The sequence below is a fragment of the Cavia porcellus genome, unplaced genomic scaffold, assembly GCF_034190915.1.
Source record: "Cavia porcellus strain 051 isolate PalLab524CR breed Dunkin Hartley unplaced genomic scaffold, mCavPor4.1 scaffold_20, whole genome shotgun sequence".
Classification (NCBI taxonomy): domain Eukaryota; kingdom Metazoa; phylum Chordata; class Mammalia; order Rodentia; family Caviidae; genus Cavia; species Cavia porcellus.
In genome coordinates this window covers 24,500,768-24,524,369 of record NW_026947503.1, presented here as the reverse complement: position 1 = coordinate 24,524,369, position 23,602 = coordinate 24,500,768, and the positions used below count along the sequence as shown (strand labels likewise).

General features: G+C 42.8%; 1 protein-coding gene across 18 annotated transcripts in view; it reads left to right on the top strand.

The window, feature by feature from the left end:
• The window catches only part of Znf532 (zinc finger protein 532), a 105,562-nt gene extending 89,125 nt beyond the window's left edge, over positions 1 to 16,437 (top strand). For all 18 annotated transcript variants that reach the window (XM_013157153.2, XM_023566843.2, XM_063231553.1 and 15 more), the window contains 3 exons: positions 9,788 to 9,900; positions 11,953 to 12,100; positions 13,949 to 16,437. In XM_013157153.2, coding sequence (XP_013012607.1) covers positions 9,788 to 9,900; positions 11,953 to 12,100; positions 13,949 to 14,443 — 756 coding nt within the window. In that variant the 3' untranslated portion in view covers positions 14,444 to 16,437. The remainder of the gene's footprint in view (positions 1 to 9,787; positions 9,901 to 11,952; positions 12,101 to 13,948) is intronic.
• Positions 16,438 to 23,602: the final 7,165 nt, after the last annotated feature.

The following is a 23,602-nucleotide window of genomic DNA, read 5'->3' as shown; positions in this document are numbered from 1 at the left end:
TTTAACCAGAAAGTCGGGAGACTTGGTTTTGTTTTGTTTTAAACAAGCATAGCAACGGGCAGTGTTTGTTATGAACACATTTCATTTCAAAGCTGTCACCTCAGTGATCTAGGCACATTACTGTTACATTGCGGGCACTTACAACCTGTACAGGCTATGTTGCATAAATCAATACACGCATTCCCCTTTCCTCATGATTTATGACTTGTTTTACCTAGATTGTCTACTTCATTAAATAGGTTTGGTGCTGCATGACTGTGACTGTTTTCTGTTGAATGTGAAACAATCAGTGGTCTAAATAGGGAGTGGCAAGCTACGTTTCACAGGCCTGCACCTGTTTTTGTAAATAATTTGTTGAAGCACCTCCATGCTTATTCACTTCTGTATTATTGCCTGGTTCCAAAGTGCAAGGGTAGAATTGAGTAGTTTACAACTTGCAAAGCCCAGTGTTTATCTTCTGGTGGTGCACAGAAAGAGCTTGACCTGTGGTCTAAACTCACTCACACTCTGTGCCTCTTTACCCAGAACCATTTAGTCCTAATTTGTAGAGTCTTGTATGGTCTTGATAAATTTTGGTGTTCAAAACTTCCACTTTCTGAAACATACACATGTAGGCAGTTTGAATTTCCTGTGCTGTATGTACCACAACACTCCCCAGTGTATTCTTGGATATTGCAAGATCTCAGTGGTACCCTAGGTGTTACATTTCCTACCTGAGGACTTTAGAGTTTATGGCCTATAGTGCTCCGTACTTAAGGGAAAGGCTGCTTGGGTGTGTATAAGATCACCTGCTAAGAGAGCACTAAGAGTAGCTTGGGCGAGCAGGTTTATTTCCTATAGCTTACCATTATAGCTTACATGTTTATAATGAGAGTCAAAGCTTTCCCATTCTACAGGCTATATTTGTTACAATATGCACATCTAGCAGGAATAAATGAGAAACATTTTTGACAAAAATGTACTTAACAAAAAGTTTAACATAAGAATGCACATGACCCAATTTTTACATTGTGGTGAAACAGGCCATTCAGAGGGGACCTGGATTTTCCCATGAGCCATTATTTAAACTCGTCCCTGGGCTTCTAACATGATGCAGTTCCCTCATATTCCTGCTGTTCCAGTTTTGTTCTTTTGGTGCTCATAAAGGGATGACATCCCCGTGGTATTTCTTGAATATACTCACCACCATTAAATTTCAGTGGTAAATCCTTGAGCATGAGCTTTGATGGTAGTGTCTGCATGGCAGGTTTAGAGTTGTTTTTTTGGTTTGGTACTGGGGATCGAACTCACGACCTTTGCTCGTCAGGCAGGTGGTTAGGCTGCTGAGGTAAGTCCCGGGCCCTAGAGCAACTTTAATGAAAGACTTTAATTCCTATGAAGTAGTAATTTTTGTTTTTGTGATAAAAAGCTTGAAGTGTCTGAGAGAAAATTTTAACTTTTACTTAAGCATGCTAATAAGATTACACTCCAGTGAGTTTTTTTTTTTTTTTTTTTTTTTTTTTTTTTTTTTTTGGTCTTTTTCCTTTTTATCGGTACCGGGGATCGAACTCATGACCACCTGCTTGTAAGGCAGGTGCTTATGCCGCTGAGCTAAATCCCCAGCCCCTCAGTGAGTTTTTTTAAAAATCAAGTTTATTAAAGTCTAGTTTATAGTTTATTTGTATTTTGTAGAAAACCTGATTTACTTTATAGAAGATGTAACACAGAGTTTATTTATTTTTTTTTAATTTATTATTATTTTTATTTATTTATTTATTTATTTATTTAATTTTTTTTTTTGGTCTTTTTCCTTTTTATCGGTACCGGGAATCGAACTCACGACTGCTTGCTTGCAAGGCAGGCGCTTATGCCGCTGAGCCAAATCCCCAGCCCCTATTATTATTTTTTAATCGGTACTGGCGATCGAACTCATGACTGCCTGCTTGCAAGGCAGGTGCTTATGCCACTGAGCTAAATCCCCAGTCCTTGTATTACAGATTAAAAAAAAAAACTGTTCAAGGCAGGTGTGGTGTTGTACACATATAATCACAGCACTTGGGAGGCTAAGGCAGGAGCATCACTGTATGAGGCCAGCCTAGGCTAAATATAGTGAGTTCAAGGCCAGCTTCAACTACACAGGGAAACCTGTCTCCGACCCTCTCTGCGCACACAGACACACACACACACACACACACACACACACACACACACACAATCTAAGTTTATCAGACTATACTACATGTTGAGTATCCTTTATCCAAAATATCTGGGACCAGAGATACGCATTTTCAGATTTTGATTTTGGAATATTTACATAGGTTTTAATGGCTGATTTTTGGATTAGTGATGTTCAACCTCTCTTTTGCCTTTTCCCTGTTTTATTACTTTGCTGCCTTACTTGGTTTTATCTGGATACCTGCATGTTATAGGTGTATATGCTTCTGCAATTGAAAACAGGCCGTTTATTCACTCCTTGGGAATGGTTAACTTTTAAGCGTGTTTGTACTTATTCAACAAATATTTACCAAATTGCATAGCATTTGCTATGAATAGTATAAATGAAGTTATGTCCTACAGATGCCTAGTTTGGTAAAAAGAGAAACACTGTAAAAGCTAAAACCAGTTTAAGAACTGTGTGACTTACAAGAATCATAAGTTGGTCTACAATTAAGTGCTAAGTGAGAACTGCTTAGGAGTCCACTCTCACCTTGATGCTGTTGAGGTTTGGCTAGAGTGAATTATAAAATGCAGTCTGACCTCCACAGAGGTCAGAGGAGGAAGGACTTGTATGAGAAAGTTGAAACAGTGTGACAGATGGCAGAAAAAGAATTGGATTCTGTCTAGGAAACAAGGAAGCAGAGATTGAGGATGATTTTAGTGGGGGATTAGCAGAAGAAAGACTGCCCAGAGGGGTGTTTGTCAGATACCCAAGAAGGATTTGTTCATGTGCCGAGCGGACAGCAGAGTGGGCGTGGGTACGAGCCACACAATGTGTCTGTGGCTGCTGATGCTTAGTTGAGTATCATGTGCTAGATACTGAGTGGAGGGAGGGAGGTTGGATCGGGGACGGGCGAGTGCACAGACGTCACTCCTTAAAGCTGCAGAGAGAACCAGCTGGACTGCAAGCAGAGAAGTGACTCATCCCAAGAGCTGTGTGGCATGTGGACAGGGGAGGGGACTGTGGTGGCCGGGAGGTCACGGAGCTGAGGGGGGTGCCAGCCTAGGGCTGGATGAGGTTGAATGGGGCTCAGGGATTGTGGAGGCTGTGTCAGGTGGGGAAGGGAGGAATAACATTGTCTCTGTTTCTATTAGATCGTGGCTACGCAAACCAGAAAGTTTCCATTTGGTGGTATTCATAAGGAAAACCCACTCGTATCTGAATTCCCATACTTTGTTCTCCTTATTCCAAGGGTGACTCTGTGGCACCTTCTCCCTTTTTGCTATGGTTTTAAAATTTTTATTTAGTAATACATGACCAGGGGCTGGAGGTCCGTGCCTCAGGCTGGACGGAGACCTGTGTCCCTTTTTCTGCAGCCCCTTGGTTGGTCATTCTAGTGTGTCACAATCACACTTGACTTCTGCCCTGCACTTTCAGCTTTTCCCAGTCCTTCTGCAGATCATGAGCATACTATTGTACCTTTTATACCAGTATGCTGTTTTTTCCTCTGCTGTCTTTTTTTGTATTTTTGAGACAAGGTCTCATTACGCAGTTCAGGCTGGCCTGCAGCTCACTTTGTAGCCAGCTTGGTCTTGAACTCTCAGTGATCCTCCTGCCTCAACCTCCCAAATGCTGGGACTATAGATGTGTACCACCGCGCCCAGCTTTCCTCTGCTTTCTCGGTAGCTAGTCCTCCTGAAGTGTGTTTCTCCCCTTGTCACCCACCTCCGTCCTGCCAGTGAGGCTCTGGTCTTCTTCCTGATTCGTTAGTAGCATCCTGTGGGGGTCTCCACTGCCTTAATGTCACCTCACCCAGGAGTTTTGGCTGTTATGTGGCTGCTTGAAATGCTTATTTTTGGGTCACTTGGATACCATTTTCTCTTGGTTCTTTTCCTGCTTCATTGATAACCCTGCTCAGTCTTTTCCATCCATCCAGTCTACGAGTGTTCCTGGGTTTGTATTTCTAACCTTGAGCTCTGTCTGGAGTTCAGCATCTCTGCTTAGATCCCCAGTGGGCTCTCAATTAGCATATGGAAGATGTGTACCTCTTAATTCCTCCCCAGCCCTAACCCTGTTGCTCCCCAGGTCCTTCTCAGTAACTGGCAACCCTTCTACCAGGTGTCTAGTCAAAAAGAATCTGAAATGATTCTTGAGCTCCTTTACCCTCTCCTTTGTCATCCACATTCAGCACCTAGACAAGTCCTACCAGCTCCACCCATTGCTTCACCCTCCCTAGGTTCTAAGACCAGGGCACACAATGTTACCTCTAGCTTGTTGCAACGCAGCTTTCTCACTGGTTTCCCAGCTTCCATACCTGGTAGTTGGAATGCCCCTATCCAAAGTGTGGCTCGTGTGACTCCTCCACTCAGGCCCTCTGATGTATGCTCATCAGACAAGGACATCTCTCCAGCCCGTACCATGGTCCGTTACCTTATAGTCTGTTAAACCTTCCTTTCCCCCGCTTAGCATTGTAACGTAGACCTCCAGGAGCCCTTAAAGTTAGCATTCTAAGATGTAACTATTGATACCTCCTTCTGTCTCACCCTCTGCTCCCCAGGTCTTTCCCTGTTAGTAGAAATAGACAACTACATAAAGCAGATGATCAGGCAGTTCACTAAACAAACACAAACTGAGGGATACACAGATGGGTGTTCAGCATTACTGGGTATTAACATTATTAGATAATGAAAAAAAATACCTTTTAATGATCACATTGGTGGAATTGAAGGGTAGTGATCTTGGCTGGAGACTTAGCAAACAAGTACCAACTGGCAAAGAGTGTCAAAATGTTTGGAAAGTTTTCGCAGCTTCTAAGCTAGATAAAAGTATTTCAGGAATAATTGATAGACTACAGAAATTTGTATCTATAATTATAAAGAAATCAAAACAACCCAAATCAGTAATAGAAGATAAATTACAGCCCATTTATGAAGTGAATTGTGCTGCACTCATTAAGAAGAGCATAGAAATATTAAACTGTATATAGATGTAGTCAACTTTTTGAGTGGAAAATATTGGATTAAAATCTGTGATACAGACTCACATGTATATTCAGAAAAGAAATGGAATAGCTATATAGTAACTAGAAATTAACAGTGGTTAAAGTGATGAGATTGGAAACCATCGTTCATCTTTACTTTGCAGTACACATTTATACTTTTATAATTAAATATGAAAGAAAATGAAGGCCCACTGTATCTAGATGTGCCATACAGTTTCACCTTGGAACTGGAGTTTCCTTAATTTCCTGGTCCCTGCCGACCCCTCCCACCATAGGCTCAGGAAGCTTTGCACCTGGCTAGGGACAGGGCCGCAGCTCCTGCCTTGTGGGAAGAGCTGCTGTCCTGTCTCAGCCCTCCCCACCTCCTTGCCCCTTGTCCCTCTCCTATTTCAGTCTCCATCAGCATTTGAACATGCTGGTGTGACCTGTCTTCTGGCAAGAAGCCTTGCTTTCTCTTTAAGTTTTTGGTTTTCACCTTGAGTTTGCTTTGTGAAGAATGTATACAAACTATTGATATTTCCCTAATTGAGAATGTCTTATTCAGTTATTTACTTATTTGATTTTCGAGATAGGGTCTCACTATGCAGTTCAAATTGGCCTAGACCTCACTGTTTAACCCAGACTGGCATCAAACTTGTGGTAATCCTTCTGCCTCAGCCTCCTGAGTGCTGGGGTTGCAGGCACGTGGCACAATTCCTGGCCCTCTTTATTTATTCTTAAAGACTCACTGAGTGTTTTATCCATGCTACAGAGCAAGACTAGAAGAGTAATTCATAGCTTCTGTTCTCAAGGAGCTTATGGAGGAGTAAAAATGCTCCAGATACTCTTTTAGAAATTAAAACTTGTAGTGGTGAGGGTTTTTCTTTGAAGGGCGGGGTACACTGTGTACATAGATGTTTTATCTGTTAATTGAAACTTTTAAAAAATCTTAATACTGTAGTCATTACATAAAAGCTAAAAACCATAATAAAGTACCACCAGCTGCCCTTTGGAAGGACCAAAATAAACGGTGGCACCGAATGTTGAGAAGGGTGCAGGGCAGCTGAAGCCTGTGGAAATGCAGAGCTAGCCTGCCAGTTTCTTGTTTAACTTACCAAATGGCCCAATAACCTTGCTCCTGTGTCTGTCCAGGGCAAGTGGAGTCACACGCCCACCCAAAACACTGCGTGTGAAAGGGGTTTCATTCATTTTTTTTCCAAAAGCTGGAAACAACCCAGACATTCATCAACTGGCAGATGGGTCAGCACGCTGGGCTGCATCCATACAGTGGGATCCTTCTGGGCAGTGCAAATGAACAGAACCCAATTACCAACCCATTGCACGGGACGAAGGAGGCAGACATAGAAAGCTGCCTGCTCTCCTGTGGCATTTTATGTACATAACAGACAGAAAAGCAACACCGGAGGGACACAAAATAGGCAGTAGTTGCCATGAGCCAACTTTAGCGGAGAAGCTCGACTGTGATGGCTCACAGAGCTCCTCAGGGATGACGTGCCCGTTACACATGCTGAGTGTCACTGCGGTTACTCAGTTGCATCATGTGCTGAAGCTCACAAGGCTGTCCTTTAAAAGGGTCAGTTTTACATTTTGTAAATTATACCTCCATAAGCCCAGCTTTGATTCAGGGAGGCAGTTTTCTGAGATAGGGTCTTGCTATGTAGTTCAGGCTGGTCTTAGACTCATTATGGAGCCCTGGCTGCCCTTGAACTTGTAGTGATCCTCTTGCCTCAGCCTCCCAAATGCTGAGATTATAGGCATGTGCCACCATCCTGCCTAACTTTAATTTTTTGAGGCAAAAAAATTTTTTTTGATATGTGCTATATTCACTTGGTTCAAAAACTCAAACATGAAAAACATACGGTGAAGCCTTGTCCCTACCCATATCACCCATGATCACTGAGTTTCAAGTTTCTTTATGTAAGTTATCCGTTGAGAGCTGCGGTATGAAATACAAAGTAGAAGACTTCAGGTAGAAACAAGGCACAAGCTTTAAACTGCACCTCCTGGAGAGCGAGATTGCTTTGTGTGCTGTCCTGGGAGTCTCACGCAGGCCGGAGTCGCCCTTATCCAAGTATCTTCTCTGCAGATTTACCTGCCAGCTTGGTTGTGGCTTTTCAGTGCTTCCATTCAGGTAACTCTAATATTAATAATGGTTGCTCCAAAGTGCAACAGTTGTAAAACTGGCAGTTCAGATATGCCTAAGGTGCTTTGTTTAAGTGAAAAGCTGCAGTACGGTGAGACCTTTCAAGAGACACATAGTCCAGCAGGTAGCTTTCATGACACTGTATTGTTACAACTGTTGTGTTTTGTTATTAATCTCTTACTGTGCTTAGTTTATCAGTTAAACTGTATTATATTATATGTGCAGACAGTACTCAACTTGGTTTGACTTGCAGTCTTCAACTTAACATGGCTTTAATGGGGCATTAAATGCATTTCCCATTTAAGATGGGTTTATTGGAGCATAACCTCACTGTAAGTCAAGGAAGTCACCTGTATAGGTATTATCCAAGATTTCAAGGCATCTATTGAGACACTTGAAAGGTATCCCTGCCCCCAGCAGTAAAGGGCAGTGGGGGCCAGAAATATGACACAGAACAGACCCCCAAGTGGAAGAATTCAGAGGCTTGGGAGTTAACTGCTGAGGGACTGTTGTTGAGATAATGTTTAAATTACAGGACTGGCTTGGTCTTTTCTGTTTCATAAAGTGTCAGAGCAAAGCCAAAGAGCGTGTGTCGGCATGACCTCAGAAAATTGTGTGCCTTTAATAGGAGGTGTGTGCCCGTTGCTGGGTGTTTGATGGTTAAGTAAGGAGGTTGTCTGCGTGGTGGAGTGAGGCAGGTACCTCTTGGAAACAAGATAGGATCCTCACAAAAAGACGAAGTGGCTGTGTTGCCAGATACTCGTGGGCATAATCAAAAAACACAAGGAAAGTTAAAAAATCATTTAAAATTTCATTACCGTAAAAGACACATTGTCATTCCCTGTCACAGTACTCTCCCCTCACTCTGTTGTCACTTTCTGAAGCGGTTCTGAAAGTCTTCTTTTGTGAGCATCTCACTTAGGCTGCTGTGGCTTATGTCCTGAATGGCTTATGTTTACTGTCACGGCCATTTTCACTGTGGGGATACAGTGGAAGAGGACACATCACAGTGGCCTTACAAGCTCGCCTGTCTGCTGAGTGGTATTGGCAGCACCTACCAGTGTTTGGATTGTACCTGATAAAGCATATGTACCCCCAGATATTCTGGAGGCTGAGGCAGGAGGATTGTAACTTCATCAGGGGACTGGGCGCAGGGTGGCAGATTTGGATGGTCAGGGATTCCATGTGTGTGTTTTATTTGGTACTATATGTGAAAATTTTATGTAAATTTGGGGATCTTGACAGCTTATACATCAGCTATTTTTTTAGAGACTACTATTTTTAATTGAACAAAACAACTTAGACTTGAGTGAGACAACATGTTCCTTTCCTAAGTGTAGTTAACTATAAAAAGTCAACTCAAACCCTGGTTCCCTCAGTATGGTTCCATTACATTGGAGCCGGGAAGAAGCAAATGACATTAAAAATCTTGGAAATGATTGACTTTCTACTTTATTCACACTGTTTTTCTCATTTTGACTTTTAAGTATTGTTTTCTGAGTGGAGCGTGGTGGTGCACATCTATAATTTAAGCACTCCGGAGGCTGAGGCAGGAGGATCGCTGAGAATTCAGGGCCACCTGTAACTCATAGGCAAGGCCCTGTCTCAAAACAAAAATGAAACAAAGAAACAAAAAAGAATTATTTTCTGTCATTGAATAGCAGTTAACATTGAAGACAAAAACTATGAAAATAAATTAAAGCACCATGAATAAATTAGTATTTAAGTTTTAACAGAGAAGAAACTCAGTGGTAGAGCCTCTGCCTAATGTACCCCAGCCTCTGGGTTCAATTTCTGACAACTCCCACGTCTTGTCGTTTGCGTTGGTGGTTGACGAGAGCTTAGCAGGCTTGACCTAGAAACAATGTTTACCCCTCACATCCTCTCACCAGTTGGTTTTGGTCACCAGTTGGAAGCTCTGCTGCTTGGGGATTGCGCAGCTCATGTCTGCCAGTGTTTGTAAGGATGAGGAAGAGAAGGTACCTCATATGTTGTCCGTGCTATGTGGTGGACTCCGCTGTGCTCTCCACCGGTGTCCACGGAGGATTTCCCTTGCATTATATAGTGATATTAACCACTGATAGATAAAGCTTTAAAATGTTTGAAATTACCCAGGGATTTTATTTAACATGCCATGTATAACTTAACATTGGATAAGGGGACATGTTCTGTTGACAACAAATAAGATGGCTTCACTTGCTAAATGAGTATGTTTTCATGTATTCTTTTTTTAAAAAAATAGTTCTACTGCACCAGTGTTTCCTATTAAACACACTTGGACATTTGTATTAAAATGTGTGTCTAGGGAGAAAATGTAAATTTTCTCTCTCACTCTCCTGAAGTTGGCCCCTTCATGGTGATCCCAGAGCGTTCCCCCACTTCAAGTACATTTTTTAGAAAGGGCCTTCTGCTTTTGCTAGTGTATTCCTAAGTGATGATCAACTAGAGCATCTGAGAGTTCTTAACGTGCCATTGTTTTAAGTGCCCCTCTCCTCTCTCTTGATAGCAAATGAAGAAGCATCCGTGCCGCCAGTGTGACAAGTCCTTCAGTTCCTCCCACAGCCTGTGCCGCCACAATAGGATCAAGCACAAGGGCATCAGGAAGGTTTACACCTGCTCGTAAGTTGTGATTTCTAAAATGGAAGCGCAGTGAAAGAACTGTCAGCACCTTGTGGAGCGTTTTTGGTTTTGCTTACTTTTGTTACTGGAGATTGAACTCAGGGAATACCCATTTCTTTTAAATTTGAGACACTGTCTTGCTAAATTACCAAGACTGGCTTCAAGCTTGCATTTTTCCTGCCTCAGCCTCCCAGGTAGCTGAGATCATACGTGTGCACTGCCATCCTGAGCTGCATTTTCATTTTTTACTTTTACCTTTTGACTCTTCACCCTCTGCTCCAGTTTCTAGATTAGATTTCTTAACTGTATTCTATTTTGGCATATGGTTTTATTGCTTGAGTGATCTCACTTGCGTAGACCATATATATTAGATTTTGTATTATTCAATGCCACTTTTATTACTGAGAATTGGGGACGGGGTGGCTGGTTTGCTGGTGGGAAGTAGGGATGGTGCTGTCCCTGCCCGTAACGATTGGGCAGCGTTGTAGATCGATTTGGCAGGTCGGAGTACCCACTTTCAGCAGAGGCCTGGGAAAGGTCCAGTCCAGACCAGGTCCTGGGCCCTTGGGCAGTACTTGTTACTGGCTGCGACCAGACACATGTGAGGGACTGAGTGGGCCATAAAATCTCATACCTCGGTGGCAACTCACAAACTTCCTCTTTGTATGTAATGACCAGATTATTACGTTGTCAGTGGACAGTCCTCGTCACCTTGGTGGAACAAGGTGCTTCTCATCAGAGGAAGCTATAGGACCCCAAGTGTGGAGCACCAGTGTGTAAGGCCGCACAAACAGGGTCAGAGCAGGTGCGGTGGGCCTAGCGCACAGGGACAGGCTTGAAGCTAGCTGTCCCCTCAGCGAGGGCTCGTTGGGCTTGGTTAGTTAGGGAGCTTTCTAGGTAGCCAAGCAGGAGTGAAATCAAAGAGGTAAAGTGATTTTGGTGAGGTGACAATGTTCCATGCATAGCCTGTGTTTTGAGACTGTATTTAAAAAATCAGTTTAGGATGCCTTGGATTGAAAAAAGAGGGAAAGGAGTCTGCCTGGCCACAATCCTTCACAGATAGGTTTTGTTTCTTTCCCCGAGAGGTCACTGTAAGCCAGGACTGCCTGGCTAATTTACTGCTGGCTAAAATCTCTCCATGGATCAAGAGCACATGTCGTGCCAGGCTTGTCCCCAGGCTGTCTCTAATGTGAAATCATGAGGTTTTGAGCCAGTCATTATTTGAAAGTAGCAGATTTGGTTCAAAATAAGAGCAGGCTTTTTGTCCCCCTTCATTCATTGCAGGGGTATTGTTGATGTGATATATAGTGTCCATAATCAGCATGGTCACGAACGTTTTAAAAAGTATGTTTGGCCTGATTTAAGAAAACAGTAAACTCCCATCTTTCAAACAAACTATCTTCATAATTACAATATTTTTGGCACAAGATAAAATGAAAACAGATAATTGGCCTGTCTTGGATCAGTTCAGCTTCCTACATTTTCATTTATGTGTACTTGAGAAAGAAGCGCCCTTTTGCTGACCCCCATGTATGTTAGGAATGTTTTCCAAGAGTGAACCCGCCTTGGGGGCTCAAATACCTTGGGGATAGACACAGGGGTCACATGTACTTGTGGGAAGGCTGGGCTGAGGTTCTGTTTCAGCAGAGGGACAGGGGAATTACCAGCAGCATGGGGAGCCTAGCCTGCTGGGTCTATCGTGGTATAAAGTCTGAGGATATTCAGAGTTGTTGTAAAGAAAGCTCTGGAAATTTAATACTCTGCATTTTAAAATTAAGGCCAATATAGGATTACAAATTAAATCATACTTCGACTAAACCTAGAAAATATTCCAACTGGAGCAAATTAGTCTAGTTCTATACCAACAGAGCTTTTTACAAAAGCTGGTTTTTAAAAACCCTTTTTTACAAACTATGACTTAGCAACACTGTTTGTTCGTCCTTGAGCCACTGCCGTTAATCTGGCTTGTGCTGGCTGTTTGCTGCTGCACAGCCCCTCCAGCTGCAGCCATGCACTGTAGCAGGGTGGCTTCTCCCTGTCTGTGCCCTGCAGGCACTGCCCGGACTCCCGGCGGACCTTCACCAAGCGGCTGATGCTGGAGAAGCACATCCAGCTGATGCACGGGATCAAGGATCCAGATGTGAAAGAGATGACTGAAGCCACCAATGAGGAGGAAACGGAAATAAAGGAAGACACCAAGGTCAAACATTATAACTGCCTTCTGTTTTTTTTTTTTTCTTTTTTGAGACAGGGTCTCACTATGCAGTTCAGGCTGGCCTTGAGCTCACTTTGTAGCCCAGGCTGGTCTCGAACTTGCAACGATCCTCCCACCTCAGCCACCCGAGTGCTGGGATTACAGGCGTGAGCCACCACGCCCTGCTACAACTGCTTTCTTCACAGCAAAGCTGTGTCGACTTGCTTTCTCAGTATAGTCTCTTCATTACCTATGCATTCATTTACACTTCTAAAAGTCAGGTTATACATGAAAGTATGCAATAATGGATAATCCCCTCCACACCCACTCTGACCCCTCAGCTTCTCCTGAAAGGTAACTTTTGTTAAGTTTCTTCTGTGTCCTTCCAGAAACAGCTCTAGGAACCTACTTGCTTATATAACTTAAAAAAAATTTTATGTTGACTTAGGGAAGTTGTCTTTTAGCCAGAGGAGTATATTAAAGATATTGCTTTCTCTTTTTGTTTTTAAATTTAAAAGTGAAAAAAGAATAAAGCAGTGATACAGAATTTCAAAACAAAATAGTAGCTTACTTTTTTTTTTTGATACTGGGAAACGGGCTCGTGACCCTTGCCAGTCAGGCGCTGTGCTGCTGAGCCGTGACCCTGGCCCCAAGGCAGAATCTTTTTTTGATAGTATGTCAGTGGTGATAGGTTCCTAATAACAATTAGGTGAGTACTTTCTTCCTTGTAATAATAAATGATAAAAGATAAAACAACAAATTTGTGTCCTCCCACCCCTTTTCGTGGTGCTGGGGACCACTCAGCCTCGCATGTGATAGGCAAGTGCTCTATTGCTGACCTGCATCTCCAGCCCCCAGACCTTACTCTTGATTGGGGTGTGGGGCAGTGAATGTGAGCCAGCGAGTCATAAATAAGAGACTGTGTACAAGGCATTGTGTGTGCCACCTGCTACTGGAGTTAAGGGAAGCCACCAGTAAGCAGACATCGCTGACTTTGGTGCCACACTACATCTGGAAGGCCCCTGGGTAAAAGCTGTTCACAAAGAAAAGTTTTCAAAGGAGTTAATCGTTGTGTAAAAAGCTCATCAGACCAATGTCACATTAAAACATGGTCCTTCCCACAGAAGTTAAGAGAACATACTGCAGTGACGGCTCCGGCACAGGGCAGAGAAAGCTGGACCACGGGGAAGGGAGAGGAAGCGTCACGTGGGCTTGGACCCACGGAGGCCCAAAGCGGGTTTGATGTGTGCAGGGATGAGGAGAGCAGGAGGGGAAGGAGAAGGCAAGGGAAAGCCACAGGGGGAGTTGCTGGGGTGGGACAGCAGCTTCCTGCTTACGGTGAAAACAAGAGCCTGGTGTGTCCTGTCACACACAGTTCCTCCCGCGGCCCCTCTGGACATTGTTTCCTGTTCTCCCGGGGCCGCTCTGCCCTTGCAGTTGCCCTGCTGTCCCCAGAACACAGGGCAGAGGCGGGGTGTTGGCTTCACACCCCTTGGGCTCGTTTCTTTCTTTGCCTGCATCAGTTTCCTGCCCGCCTTCACCGTGGCCCTCCCTGACCCGTGTACCGCACCCCATTTCTCCCCAGTGTAGAAGGTACACTGCTTTGTTTCTGTGAGTCCCATGTGCTCTAGATCCCTGCGCCTGTTCTGGTTTGCCCTGTCCTGTGCCTGGATGTGGTGACTCAGTTCCTCTTGGAGGGGTAGAGGGAAGGTGTGGGCCTCTGGCAGGGCAGATGGGTGACTTAAGCCCTAGTCCCGCACTTCCAGGATCTACTTTCCTAGCAGCTCCAGTCATTTGTTGAAGACATAGCAGGGTGGCTTCAGTTGAGTTACTTGTTTTGTTTTTCCCCCAAAGGTCCCAAGTCCCAAGCGAAAGTTGGAAGAACCAGTTTTAGAGTTCAGACCTCCTAGAGGAGCCATCACTCAACCCCTGAAAAAGCTCAAGATCAACGTGTTCAAGGTTCACAAGTGCGCCGTGTGCGGCTTCACCACGGAGAACCTGCTGCAGTTCCACGAGCACATCCCCCAGCACAAGTCAGATGGCTCTTCCTACCAGTGCCGGGAGTGCGGCCTCTGCTACACGTCCCATGTCTCCCTGTCCCGGCACCTCTTCATCGTGCACAAGCTCAAGGAGCCCCAGCCGGTGTCCAAGCAGAACGGGGCCGGCGAGGACAACCAGCAAGAGAACAAGCCCGGCCCCGAGGACGAGGCCCCCGACGGCGCAGCGTCCGACCGGAAGTGCAAGGTGTGTGCAAAGACCTTCGAAACAGAAGCTGCCTTAAACACGCACATGCGGACACACGGCATGGCCTTCATTAAGTCCAAAAGAATGAGCTCAGCCGAGAAATAGCCACAGACCTTCCTTAAGGAAAATCCCTGTCCACATTGGAATTAAAAAACATTTTTGTTACAAAAAGTTTGCAGTATAATAGAGTTAACAGTACTGTCTAGGCTGTTGCAATATATTTCCTCTCAGTGTACCCTCCTCACCAGGTCAGATTATCTCCTCCATAAGTATTATGACAGTATTTGAGTTTAAAAGAGTTTGTATATATTTAAATGAATAACTTTTTATACTCTTTGTTACATGTTTGTATCAGTATTTAGTGGAAATGTTTTGAGTTTTTTGGGTTAGAGTTTTTCTTTTTGTACCGTTTCTTTAAAACAGAGTTCTTAGGGGCAGTTCCTGAATTCAGATAAACCATTTTGTATGTTACCAATTTGAATGGGTTCACTAATCAGAGGCTGACATTAATGCCTTTTTTAGTGTTTTTAATTTTTAGAATTTACTACATAAATTGTAGGTGATCGTGGTCTCAACAACACTAGGAACTTTAAGTGTCTTAGCACTACTCCCACGGCCCGCCTCCAGCAGGGCCGCGGACAGCTGCACTCCAGGGCCACACCCAGCCCAACCCAACCCAACCCAGCGTGTTTAAAGCAGCCTTGCAGGGACCTGCTCTCAGCAGTGGGTAGAACGGGCCAGGAATCCAGCAAGGAATGTGCATTTGCTTCATTCCATCCTGAGAAATGAGGGAAAAGGGAATTCTAAAGGAAAACAATGAGGCCGATAGTTTTGGGGCACATTTGCAAGGCTGACTTAAGAGCACAAGGAGATAAAGCTTCGAAAGGGCTGGACTACTGTAAAAGTTACACATACGTAGTTAGAACAGTAGATGTCTAGTCAGGTTTTTGTCATGTAACTTATTAACTATTACACAAATAAGAATATCAAGTATTTCTCTGGCTCTTGACAGGAAAAACAAGTCATAGTTGACTTAACCCTTTGCTGTCTAACCAGTTGGCATTTCCTGTTCTGGGTGCTACTGCCAAATGTTCTGGTACTTAGAGTTGGGATGCACAACTTTAACCACCGACTTACAATGCAGCAGCCTGCACATGCAATTGGCCATTAGACGAAGCACTGAGCCACCTGGGTTTGATTTAGTCATTTCAGTACGTATGGCTCGCACTGTAGTTCTGCTTATCACAGCATCGCAGAGGTACTCTTCTGTCCCCTCTGTTTGTAGTTCTCTGGCAAGAGTTTTATATATATGTATGTATGTATTTTTTTTGGCTATTGTTTGTGGTTTCTTTTGCATTTTATATCTTGTATTTATCCCTAAACATGTTTTGTACTTTTTTTTTTTGTAAGAAAAGAAATTCTTTTGTGTATATATAGATACTTGCATGATAGGCGTAGTCGGTGTTTGGTTCCTCAGAAGGTCGTGCTGCTGTCAGGTGTTACACACTACATCCATCATAACTGTATTAAACACATTTAATATGTAAATAAACGTGGGACATTTGGCCCCTGTGCTTCTGTGAGAGAGTTATTGATGGTGGGTCGCTGACATCTTTGCGAAGTTAAGGAAGTGCTTAATGGTTGGAACAGACTAAAGGATACTGCCAAATTCTTCTCCCTCGGCGGGAGAATGGCATGTTTATTCTCATTAATAATCATCTGTTTGTCACTTCCTGCTTGACTCCATCAGTACAGTCCACGGGTGTGACTAAGTATTCCTCAACTTGAAGTTTGATTGCTGTTACTCGTTACAGTTACATTTGTATTGCTCTAAGTTGTAATCAGCACTTTCACATGTTTCTGCATTTGGACCTTGCAATAAGCCTATGTGGGGGCCGCATGGGTCTGTGCGGCCTAGTTCTACAGTTGAGGAAGCTGAGCTTAGATAAGTTCTTTGCCTAAGCCCTCGTAGCTGGTAAGTGGCTTTGCATATTAGAATCCAAATATTTTGCTCTAAATCTAGTGCTCGCTCTACGTGGTTATGTACATATGGACAAATATTCATTTATTCAACAAATAAAAGTATGTGTAAAACATGATACTAGAACTTTTGTTTTTGGCATTATGAGTTTTCTATGATGACCTGAAAGTCTTTTACTTTTAAATACCCAGAAATAGTCGGTAATACGGAATTACCATCTGTTCACTGAAAGTCAGACTGAAAACCTACTGCACAGTGCTGAGCCCTGGAGGGAAACCTGGGTGCTCCAGTCTTACGAAGCTGGGCCTGAACGGGGAGACAGATCTTGAGGAAGTTACTTAGAATACAGCCCAGAGATGAGGAGAGGGGATATAGGAAAGAGATTAGAAGTCCAGAATTACAAAATGAAAAACCACAATTTAGGTTTAATAGCAATTCCGGAAAGAGGGACAAGACGGAATTTAGAAAGGTTAGTATGGAAAATTTTAGCTGTTAATGAAATCCATGAATATGTGGGTTAACGGTGTGAGCAAGAACACGTGTTGGGACTTCAGTTGTCTGCACTCTGGTAGTATGTGCTGCGTGTGGGCCTTTGAGAAGGATGCACTCAGAACAGCAGAATCCTGGGGTGGGGGTGTGCTCAGGGAGTTCTTGGCGAGCTTGCTTGTTCTGTAGGGGACTCGTGGGAACTGCATCTAGACAAGCAGGGTTAGGCCAGTTTATAAGAGACGGAATGCCAGGTGTGGTTTTACCTGTAAAGCCAGCACTCTGGGAAACCGGGAAGTTCTGGGAAGTTCAAGTGTAGCCTCAGCAACTTAGCACGACCTTGTCTCAAAGGGATGGGGAGGGGGGATATATAGCTTTGTACAAAGGCCCTGGGTTCTGCCCTTACACCAAGTTCTCAAAAAATACAAGTAAAGGCATGAATGACATCCTAAAGGTTCGTCCTCTGATATTTGGAAATAAGTTATTTGGCCAGGATAGTGGCCTGACCAGCTGAGCGGGTAGCAGTGGTTAGGATAGATGGTGAGGACATGTATCAGTCAGGCTCGGTAGGTTATGCTGTGCTATGCAACCTCTAAACGGCTCGTCCAAGATTAATCTCAACTTCAGTGTTCAGAGTGGACTGTCCAGCGGTAGGGTTTGCTATCTGTTGATCCCTTTTTCCCACTATTAAAAAATTACTGGTTACTGTGGCAAGTGTGATTAAACACTGGGCCAAAACGGAAAAATAGCACTTCTCGAACTGGTTGAAACCAGCTACATGTTTTTTGACTGTCACAAGGAGGCCAGGAAGTGATGATTCCCATGTGCCCAAAACGCTAAAAATACTTGAACAGCATTAATAACCATACAGGAATAGTTTAATTACTGTAGTTCTGGTGCTAACACAGTGTGAGGACTTGACCTAGGGTAGTAGGAGCAGGCTTAGAAAGAGCCTTCTGTTGTAGTTAAAATTCCCAAAACAGTTCTCAAAAGCTTTTCATATGGTGCAGTACAGAGAAAGATACCTGATTTGAAGGTTCAAATTTAAGTGATTTTGTCAGTTTTTCTGAAGGTTTAGATTAAATAGAAACATGGAGATAAAAATTAGAAGACCTGGTTATGGGGAAGGTAATACGCTGAGATTTAGATACATATTCAGGACAAAGTTTTTGTTTCTGCAGGTGGAGGATTAACAGCAGTGCATAAAGAAGGGCAGCAAACTGAGAAAAAGAAAAGCTTAGGCTTAGACTGCATGACATTGACCACTTCTCCCTCCCAGACACATTGTCTGCAGATTCCTAACTCCTACCACAGTAAACAGTCCAAAGAACAACCATTCACCCTCCACCTTTGGTGGCTACATTTCACCACTGCCAGTAGACCAGAGTGCGGTCCCAGGAAGTGGTCAGTGAAATTTCTTCTTAAAAAAATTGGAAGTTCGATATTAATATAAAATATGTTAATATAATCATGCCCTGAGCACTTTAAAAATGCCTACTTGAAAGGAGAAAAAAGAATGCCTGAAGTACTTTGCAAAATGCAGCTGGGAGGGAAGTCTGAGGACAGGAGTCTGTCAGGCCGGATGTGCTGTGTTGATCGTGGCATGCATGCCCACTTTGCAAATTTCAGGTGCAGTAAAGATTGCAGGTTATCACTCCTAATCTTAGCATACCTCTAAGTAAGGAAATTTAGATTTAGTTACCTTAAAAATTTAGTTCCTACTCTGGCATTCTTACTGTTTGTGCAAATGGATAATTGAAGCTGCTTTTTTGCTTAGAAAAATTTTTTCCATTTTGGCCCTTACATCCTTACTAATTGTAAGCCATAGGGATATGAACACATGAACTTTCTCTGCAAAGATCATGATAACCACAAAGTGAAAATGCAAGGATATACAAAACAAATACAAAGCATTTCGAAAACAAAAACCAAACCATTGGACTACAAAGGAAGACAGGAAGAGAGATAGAAACAAATTATATCCCACAAAACCAGAACACCCAATTACAAAATGGCAGTGTTAACTTCTCCTTAGCACTGCTTACTTTGAATGTAATATTCTTTAAAAAGGGGATAAGAATGATTGAGTTAAAAAGATAAGATCTATCTATACATTATACAGCAGACTTACCTCGTCTTTAAGGACAAACACAGAAAGTGATAGAGGAAAAAGATATTCCGTGCAAGTGGAAAGCAAAAGAGAAAAATTTTAAAAATAAGAAAAAATTAAAAAAAAAAAAAAAAAAGCAAAAGAGAACAGGGGTAACTATAGTTGGATTTGACAAAATAGATTTTAAGTAAAAAAACATAAAGGATTCAACTTATCAAGCAGTTATATGAGTTGTTTATATGTATGTACTCTACTGAAGCATCTAGATACATAAAGAAAATATTAATAGACCTGAAGGGAGAGAGAGATTGTAATACAAAAATAGTAAAGGGCTTCATTACCCTACTTTCAATAATGGACATATCCAGATTGGACTTCAACTGTGCTTCAGACCAAAGGGGTCTAACAGACGTGTACAAAATATTCTATACAGAAACAATACACATTCAAGTACACACACAACTTTGTCCAGAATAGATCACATATGCCACGAAACAAGTCTCAACAAACTTAAGAGGCTTGATATGTATCCAGTGTCTCCTCTGACCACAGTGATACGATGTTCAGGAGAAGTGGTATAGGAACTAACATTCTACTAATGAGAATGGATCAAAAAGTCTGGATAAATGAAAATGGAAACTTTCCAAAACCTATGGGATGCAGCAAAAGTGGTTTGAACGTACACCAATAAATCCCTCTATCTCCATAGACCTGAGGCCACTCCTACAAGATTCTAGACTAGCAGTTGTAATCTATAAACACAATTACCCCAAACCCACTCTTTATAAATACATCAGCCTCATCCAAAGATTTGAGTGTGAGGCTGAATTTGAGGCTGGCCAATGTCAGGAGACAAGCATGTTTTTTTGTTGTCTTCCTAATGCATTGTTTTCATAATCATTTTTCTTTCCATATGGGCTCTCAGTTTTGGTGAATATTTTAGTGAAAATTCAGTATATTGGAAGATAAAACTTTCATAATCAGCCTATATTTTTTTTCTGGGAGTTTTCTTATTTATATGGGTAGATCTGGGGGCTGCCTAACATTGCATCTGATTATGATTAGGATCTCAGAAGGATACAGGCAGTACATTAGAAAAGGTTTGACTGTAAAGAAATTAAGGAAGTAACTATTTATAGCTCTGTGGGACACTGAAGCACCCAGAGACTAGCAAATGGGGAGCCACACTCAGGAGTGTGAGAAGCATAGACAGGTACAGAAGCTGGAGCTTTGAAACAGGGCGACTCAACAGGATCCATGGCCAGAGCAAAACACAGCTAGCTAATGGTACATGTGCTGCCAGGAGGAAGCTGGGAAGCAAATTACCAGGAACATGTTTCTCTCTCCTGCTGCCCACACCCCATTGGTCAGAGCTAAGTAAAGCACAGGAAACCATAGCAATAGTCTGTAGATGTCAGCATGCTGGGCACAGAGGAGGACAGAGAAGGGGGATGAAAGATGTACACCTGTTTCATTATCAACCCACATCTTATGTCCTCCAGGTAGGCTGCCATATGGAACAGTGTGTCTAAGATTCTATACTTACCTTTTCTTTCTAATCATCTCACTGGGTTTATCCTGGAATTATACCTTAGTTTTACTTAAGGAAACAGAATACCATTTCCCAGAAAATATCTTTTGCCAGTTTATAATTCAATGTATGAGGTTAGTTCTGAGTCATAGTACAGCTCTATTTATAATGTTTCATGGTATTTAAGGGAGCTGATTATTCAATTTGCTTTGTCTTTTTTTCCAAGCCCCTTATCCCTAAGCTTTTGTTATAGTCAAAATTATAAATTATACTACCATAGGAGATCTATTTCTAAATACAAGAAAGACCTTGCCTAGGAGACATGGTCAAGAAAAGATCACTTAGAGTCTGCCACAGCACACCTTCCACTCGGTTCCAGATGCCGTGGGTTTAGGCCACAAGTGATTTCTGACATTCAGGTTGAGTCAGGCTTCGTTGGTCTAGTTATTCCTGAAAAATAAACATCATTTATGACAACCAACAAGGCAGCCATCGACCTGCAAATTGGAGGGGCTGGTGTGAGCTGAGCAGAGTCAGCAAAAGTGGAGCTACATCTGCCGCCACTTCAGGAAGGGCAGATTGTACCTAGAAGCGAAAGTGATCAACATTTATTTTGGGAGTGCGGCCCCTGAATGTCCCTTCTAGAGCGGAGGCATCTGCCTTTATATGAATCTTGGCCAAAAATAAGTCTTGCCTCCTGCTATGAAGGCCAGATGGTCATTTACTTTACCCCTGGCAGCCTGGGATGGTGACTACCTTAACCAAAGCCACATTCCTGCCTTGACACAAGGAAGCAAGGCTGGTGCAAATGAATTCATTCTCTGTGCTCAGTGGCAATGTCCTGGTGACTGATGACTGAAAGCTACTTTGTGAACTGTAATTGTTTGGCTGGGGGAAGAAGGCCAGGCTGCGTCTAAGGAATCCTAAACCATTGTGAGTGCAAGGGACCCTGAAGTTTAGACTCTTCTGCCCTCTGAATAAGCGGCCATTCAATAACATGCTGATGTCGGTTATTTTAGTACAGGCCTTCTGAGATAAACCGAAGCACGGTTTTTAATAAAGACTAAGCCCAGATCTGCCTTCTCCACATCCTTTCACCTTCCCGACCTCGTCTCCTGCCACTGCTCCCCCTAACCTACCCTCTTCCCCCAGTTTTTCCCATTTGGGTTTTTTTCTTTCTTTCTTTTTTGGGTATCAGGATTTGAACTCATGACTTCACATTGCCACGCAGGCGCTTATCTCACTGAGCTAAATCCCCCGGCTCCAATCCTTTTGGGTTTTTTCACTTCATGCCACTCAGAAGTCTCCTGACTCAGAAAGCCTTTCCTGGCTCCCTGCTGACGTGCCGCCCAGCCAACAGCACACAGCTGCTTCCCCTCTCTGCCCCTTACACTGTGTTATTTTTCTTCCGAACACTTCCTCTGCCCGGCATTCTGTGCCTGTTTGCTGACTGTCTGCCACCCTCTGGATGAATGTTTTAAGCATCTCCATGGGCTCTGCTTGCTTCCTAATTTGTAGTTGCCTTCCTCTCACTGTGAGAGGCATTTTTCATCTTGCAGCCTGAGAGCACTGGGTATTACATATCTTCCATTCAGCCGGTCCTTATTCCTGTCAGCAAAGACAGATTCCTGTTTTCTCAAACTCATTGCTAAATGATAGAGGCCTAATGCCCTTTCCTTTTTTACGGTTTAAAATGACTGTGGCATTCAAATAGCATCGGCCAGCCGATTGCTGCTGGAAATGATAAAGGTCTACTTTCAGGAAAGGAAGGCATTATTTATTTTCCTGTCCTGTTATTAGGCCCCGGACACTGGCTTGCATAAAGCAGGTGCCTCAAATATTTTTGTAAAATTACTAAGTTTTCTCAAACATTAACTAGTCATAATCTTATTTCTTAGTGGTTGGGACACACATTAGAAGGGTCTAATTACTCAAAAATAAGATTTTCTTTTTCCTTTTCATTTAGGTGGTGTTTTAAAATGATTGTGTTTGTGTTTTATTATTGTTTGTTTATTTATTTGTTTTGGTATTTTTTGGTCCTGGGTATGGAACTCAGGACCTTGTGCTTGCCAGGCAGGCACTGTGCGCCTGGGCTATATCCCTGGCTCTTGTACACAGTTTCAATGAATAATTAAAATATGGGTATAGGATCTGCTCATTATGCTTTTCATCCCATTTGACAAAGAAAAGGAATATTTTCCACTGAATTCTAAAAGCAATATCATTTTTATTTTTGATGACTATACAAATGTCAGCAACAGTCATGTGAATAAATACAGCTTTCAGAGACTTTTTCTGTTTAATGATTTATACACATTCAAATAACCTAAACCTCTAGTATTTCAGTCTCCTGCCTTCTTACTTTCCAAAAGGTAGGAAGGTAGTGAAACACAGGAAATACTAGCTTTGAGACACTACCAGATGTTTATGACCCAAGAATCTATAGACTGTTCCTGTGTCATGAGCGCTAACACACTCCTAAGAAGCACCTGTGTGAGGTGAGCTGCCTTCATGATTTTACAGATGGTGATATGCAGCCAGCTTCCAACAGAGCCAGGATAGAAATCCTGTTTCTGACGCCAAACTAATTTCTCTCTTTACCACAAATACAATTCCAGTTGGATGTTCCTTTTGACACTGGAATTTCAAGCTCTCTCTCCTTTGACACCATCTTCAGAAGTGTGTTAAGGCACTGCAGGTAATAATGGCAGGAGACTGTCCTGCAGGTGGACGCAGAGGTTCCAGACACAGGAGACCTCCTTTACACCAGAACCACTGGTGCTCCACTCTGGTCTCTGACATCTTGCTCAGGGTTCAGCCAGTGGCCACATACCTCCAAGGTGGGGCCTCTATTCCACTTGAAAGAACCCCACTCATCTTGGATGATTCTGACTAGAGACTAATATGTTTTTGAAACTATCCCCTTTATCATTTGGGATCCATGGATCTTTTTTTCAGTTCATTTAATTAATACCTGAATTAGTTCAGCCTGTGAACCCCAGGGCTATCTTTCTCTCCTTTGGGCCAACAACACATCTTAACAAATTGCCACAATAGCTATTATTCATTAAATCTTCCCTGTAGGTCACAGGCTGCAAAGTTTCCCTTAGGCATATTATCTGGATGTCTAATATAAATATATACTAACATCTCCAG